The sequence below is a fragment of the Oncorhynchus tshawytscha genome, linkage group LG22, assembly GCF_018296145.1.
Source record: "Oncorhynchus tshawytscha isolate Ot180627B linkage group LG22, Otsh_v2.0, whole genome shotgun sequence".
Classification (NCBI taxonomy): domain Eukaryota; kingdom Metazoa; phylum Chordata; class Actinopteri; order Salmoniformes; family Salmonidae; genus Oncorhynchus; species Oncorhynchus tshawytscha.
The window spans coordinates 11,973,853-11,979,852 of NC_056450.1; the positions used below are offsets into that span (position 1 = coordinate 11,973,853).

Sequence of the window (6,000 nt, forward strand, 5' to 3'; positions counted from 1 at the left end):
TTCTGATTTTCCTCCCAGTTATCTGACTGTGGGTCGTGTATCAAGTCATTCATTCTCTCAAAGACAGACACGCGCACACACACACACGCACGCACAAACACACAGTGGAGGTCAAAGGTTAGTGACCTTGAATTCCCTGGCTGTCCTCCTAGAATCTGTCAGAGCTCATCATGACAACCAGGCCGGCAGGCAGTCAGCTTCAAGGCAGCCTCACATTACACACTGGCATCAGATGTTTCCTAGAATGGGGAACGGAGGATCTATGCTTATACATAACAGCCTAGGTTGAAAAAATACAGGATAAGACAATAGGATTCTAATATCCCATTAGTCTTTGCATAAATGCAGAAGAATTCTAACCAATATCTCCCAAGTGGCGCAGAGGTCTAAGGCACTGCATCTCAGTGCTCGAGGCGTCACTACAGACCTTGGTTCGATCCTGGGCTGTATCACAACCGGCCGTGATCGGGAATCCCATTGTCACGCCTTGATCTGTTTCACCTGTCCTTGTGATTGTCTCCACCCCCTCCAGGTGTCACTTATTTATCCCTGTCTCTCTGTGCCAGTTCGTCTGGTATGTTTCCAGGTCAACCAGAGGTTTTCCCGTTCTCCTGCTTTTTACATTCTCCTTTTTCTAGTCCTCCCGGTTTTGACCCTTGCCTGTTTCTGGACTTTGTACCCGTCTGCCTGACCATTCTGCCTGCCTTGACCACGAGCCTGTCTGCCACTCTGTACCTCCTGGACTCTGATCTGGTTTTGACCTTTTTGCCTGTCCACGACCATTCTCTTGCCTACTCCTTTTGGATTAATAAACATTGTAAGACTCCAACTATCTGCCTCATGTGTCTGCATTTGGGTCTCGCCTTGTGCCTTGATACCCATAGGGCGGCGCACAATTGGCCCAGTGTCGCCCGGGTGGGGGGAGGGCTTGGCCGGAGTAGGCCGTCATTGTAAAATAAGAATTTGTTCTTAACTGACTTGCCTAGTTTAATAAAGGTTAAAAAATATATAATGTTAAATGGACGAAGTGAATTTAGCAGTACAGACCTTAAAGTGGAAAATAAACACAACCATAGTGAATTTCAGCTAACTACATAAGATAACTGTTTACAGTCATTCTATACATGTAATGTTTTTGCAAATGATCTACAGCCACTTTATTACTTGATTTCCTGACCACTGGTCACATTGTCAATGCTAATCCTGTAGAATCAGCAAAGGCGCTCGTCCAATGAATTTGTTTGTTATCAAACACTCCCGCACGGAACTTTTACGTGGACTTAACCTCTGTTATTTTCAACCTACACTAACAGCTCAATGCCTGAAGCCAGTCAGCTCCAATTAAAAAGTCTGTATTGTCACGGCGGAAGCATGGAACTCAGGAACTGGGCGAACAATGCCCACATTCTGCTTACAGAATGAGGAGGAGACAGAATGAGGAGGAGACAGAAAGGGCCATAGTGCCAGCAGTCACATTAATTGACAGGAGGCTGGTTGTAAACTGACTGTTCTCTCCAGCCGCACCGCACATCTCAGCTTCATGAATACTCAGTACTCAGTATAATTAACAGGAGAAAATGGGTCAGTCGGAAAATACTCTGACATGCTATCATGTTAGCTACTGTGTTATATATGCCACCGTTTGTTGTTACATTACACATGGTTTATAGGCAGAGCGGCACCAGTGAGATACAGCAATGTGTGTGACGCACACTGTCGCCCTATGTGGGACTGCTTCATAAGTGAAAGTGAGGCCACAGACAGACGAGACATGTTTGACAAGCACGTGAGTGCGACCTCAAGCTAACATCTCAGTAAGGGAGAAACAAGCACCAATGTTACTGTATGTTGCCAAATGTTGTGCTGCGGCAAACACAAACACATGCATCCCTGCGGCTGAGTGACCATTATAAACCTCTCTCGAAACAGATGTGGATCGGAGTGCCATGGCTGCACTCTCACATCCATCCCAACGGTGTATCCATAGAGACCAAACACGGGGTACACACAGTCATGGAGGACAATGGAGACATTTTCACAATTTCGGAGCTACACGGGTGGCCACTTAATGCACCATATAATTTGGCTTCTTGGTAATCTGGAATCCAAGAGTGTAAGAACACAACTGAAGAGGGTGGAAAGAGCATTGTCCTACGGAAACAAAAGAGGTGTAGAAAGGCTACATCAAGCATACTAAAAAACCCGTCACAAATATGACAACTGTACATTCAATTGTATTGATGAGGATTGCAATGGTGAACCACAGCCGTCTTAGCTCACAATGCTCACAATGCCGAACCCCGAGTGTGAAGACAGCCAGGCAGAATTGATGGACTGCATGTTATTATACGCGGGGGAAGTAGCCCACTAGGCCTAGCATTGCCTTTCAAATATCAAATGTGAATATGCGTGATTCCCTCTATTCTGGTTTTGACTGTTTCCTCCCAGTCAGTCAGTCCAGCTCCAGGGTTTCTTACGTAATACTTCCACTGTTTTTAACTGCCACCAAAAAGGCCCATTTGAATATGGACTCAATGCCCTGTCACCGACAGGATTCAGTGGGAAGAATATGCTTCGGAAGTGTGCCTCTTTTGGTGTCTGCGCTGGTCTTTTCAGGGTCCAAAACAGCCTCATTGCATTAGAATTTAGTTACAGAGTTGGCATAGCTATCGCTCAACTTTACTCAAAAGTCTGCACATGATAAGAACTCTTTTATGTGATTTTACAGGTCAGTAGCTCTTGCCAACTTTTGCATTTAAGGAGTGTTATTTTCATTCCAAATGGAAAGCAATGGAAAAAAAACAAAGATATATTTTCTTATTATTACATTGAGTCTCTCTCTTGAGGCATTCAAGGAAGAAACTCTGAGAAGCTCTGAGAGATGGGCTCACCAACGTCTGCCTAGTGCCCGATGATCCACTCTGGTTGCTACAGTACAGCCGTGCTCTTTTAGCACATAAACACGGAGAGAGTGGTTTCTGTAAATACCCTTCACTCAGCGCTTCCTGAGACCTGCCTGCCTCTCCTCTCTCTCAGGCCCAGATGGCAGTCATTAAGGTGCTGCTGCCAAGTCTGGAAGTCTTTGATTTGGAGAGCAGATTATATCCGTGGGAGCTTTACTGTGGCAGTGGTGCACACACATGTAAAAAGTCCCAGGCATGCAGGCGGACACCCCAAACAGCCTGCCTGACAGCCCCTCCAGTTCCTTCCACACACAGGCAGGGGAGGCAGGAATCTATGGGAGGAATGAGATCCGAGGCTGGGAAGTGGATTGGGAAGGGATGTGGGTGTAAAGGAATGCCTCCTTTATTTACCTAACTTTTGGTGCTATGTGTGCTTCGCAGCAACCGCAGCAGCCGTAGGTACGAGGAGCACGAGGCAGTGCGTGAGAGCTTTTAGTTTCCCTCAGATCCACTGTTTTGAAGTGCTTCCTTTTGGGACTGGGCCGTTTTGTCAGGAAAACAGTTCATTAAAAAGGAAGAGACTTTGGAGTTGGGAGAGTTCCAGCCATATAACATCCCAGCTAATCAGTCCCAGTCATGGAACCCATCTCTCTAGATGCTCCAAGTAATACTCCGATATCTAGTGGAGACCAGGGATGGACATGTGTTTCAGGAATGGACAATAGGCCTATTTTTCCATGAACAATAAGTATTGTGTTGTCTAAAGAACAAGTAGAAGATCAAAGGGTCATTCAAATTCTACATTATTACCAACATGTGTACAGACGGTGACCGTGCAGTTGAACACAAGGTCAGTGTATGACACATGTATGACACATGACAGTTCTAAACTAATTAAATAACGTCAAACACTGCCGAGTGCAGCTCCTTAGACTGAGGTGTATCTCTTAGTAGTTTGTGTTGTGCGTCAGTATGATTATTGTGGCATCAGTAGCCTCTGTAACACTAGTAACCTGTCCACTTGTCTGAGCACACAGGTCTCCGACACAAGCATATCTGTTGTAAGCCATCCATGCAAGTACGATGTAGTGATTATGTAGAAGAAAATGATTGAGAAATCAACATTCTGAGCCAGAACTAGAGGTAGTTTTGTAAGTGTTGCAAAAAGGAAACATTTGTCTTAATGTTGCCATCATTGGTTTCCAGACTGAGGCATAGAGCCACATTCATATCGATGGACAAGTTCGAGAGATGTGTTTCCCTTCCAAATTCTGCAAATTTCGCAGATACTTCAAGAGTAACTGATGTTCCCTCTACACAATAAAAGAACAAACATGATTATATATTTTTTTCTTATGTGATTTATGAGGTCAGAATACTGCCATTGACAACCATTCGTTTAATGGTAAAGAAGTAAGAAATGAGGCTGTCAGGTTTAGTCAGAAAGGTAACCAAATATTACAAAAGACAAAGATGGTCTCCATACATAGAAAACCCACTAAATAGTTGATGCTTTCAAAAATATGTATACCATTACACAATATGTTCCATCACATGCCAATGCCTTTGATATAATTTCTGTTTTCTTACCACAAAATGTTGCATTTGTTCAACATTTCCAGAATATTGTTCCACAAAATTGAAAAAAAAAAAAAACGGATTATTTTCATAATCAGAGGTCTATTACAAGTATTTCTGAAGGGTAATATTTCGTTTTCCTCACTTGGATCCATGCTGGGTCTCACACAGGGTTAATTCACCATGCGCTCACTGTCCATTCATCCAAGGTTGTCCGATGATAAGCAATGGTCATTTTTACGCATTTCTTTTAAAAATAGCAAATATATGTATTAATAGTAAATAGCCCTGTCCAGCCTTATGCAATTCACTGCAATAATTGCCTTGCAATGGAAATATAGGATAAATTAATTGAAATTAGGCACACACAAAAAATCACTCTGACAGCAATTTACCATAGCTTATTTACAATATGAAGTAAATGAAAGGCTATGCTGTTCAACTATTTGCAGACTCATGGCGTTTTGGAATGTTTGAATCCTGGAAATCGTCTTCCTCGATAGGGCGAATCCCTGAAGAATTCAACAAGCGAGCAGAATATCTGCGCAAATTCTTACCTGAACCGGGGTGAATCTTTCACACATTCTTCAAAATCCACCGTCATTTTGGCTGGATTCAGTCTTCAATCTTAATTCATAAATTTCATTTCCAGAAAATGATAAACGATAGAAGACTGTAGATATATGTAGACTATTCCGATGTGCAGCGATAGCCAACTCTCCCCGTCTTCACTGTGCTACTAAACTGAAACAAGAGCCTGGCATATTTGAACCGCTAGACCGCTGCAAAAATAGGGACTATCGTCATTGTTCATTCTCAACAAAAAGCGCACTCAAATTTAGGGATCTATCCTGACTGAAATCACCGCGCATATGATAGACTACAACACACAGCATTTGTGTATAAGGTCATGATGTCAATATCAATTAAACAAATGTACTTCTAGGTATTACGCCAATACTGCAGAGACAGTATAAGTGCACATAGCCTGCAGTTTGCCCTAACCCTAGCAGTTCATGGACGCTAATCACACAGTGTGTGTGTGTGTGTGTGTGTGTGTGTGTGTGTGTGTGTGTGTGTGTGTGTGTGTGTGTGTGTGTGTGTGTGTGTGTGTGTGTGTGTGTGTGTGTGTGTGTGTGTGTGTGTGTGTGTGTGTGTGTGTGTGCGTGCCTGCGTGCGTGCATGAATGAATGGTACTAAAGTCAGTATACTTGAGAGTGTATCAGAGTGAATGAACTGTTTTGAGCTTGGAGTTTCCTCTCTAGGCTCAGTCAGTCAGATGACCTTTGGCCTCTCATCACAGCTGGCAATCCTTGACTGAAGCGCAACTAAATTCCTCTTTTCCCCAGTGCCCATCTCTGTTGATATCTGGAGGCAACACATTCAGTCAGGCAAACAGATTCTCACAGAGAAACATGATATTAAAAAGGATTTCTTCCCTGGCAGCCCAAAGTGATAACTGATACAGCGAAGATGCTAACATCTGGCATGGCTCTGGTTCAAGAAGGAGTTGAGGATC

General features: G+C 43.5%; 1 protein-coding gene across 3 annotated transcripts in view; it reads right to left on the reverse strand.

Moving 5' to 3' along the window:
• The window catches only part of LOC112221805 (arf-GAP with coiled-coil, ANK repeat and PH domain-containing protein 3), a 74,556-nt gene extending 69,319 nt beyond the window's left edge, over nucleotides 1-5,237 (reverse strand). For 2 of the 3 annotated variants that reach the window (XM_024384154.2, XM_024384155.2), the window contains exon 1: nucleotides 5,039-5,237. In XM_024384154.2, the coding sequence (XP_024239922.2) occupies nucleotides 5,039-5,085 (47 nt within the window). In that variant the 5' untranslated portion in view covers nucleotides 5,086-5,237. The remainder of the gene's footprint in view (nucleotides 1-5,038) is intronic. The other variant, XM_024384153.2, reaches the window with a different exon arrangement.
• Between the last annotated feature and the right edge of the window lie 763 nt (nucleotides 5,238-6,000).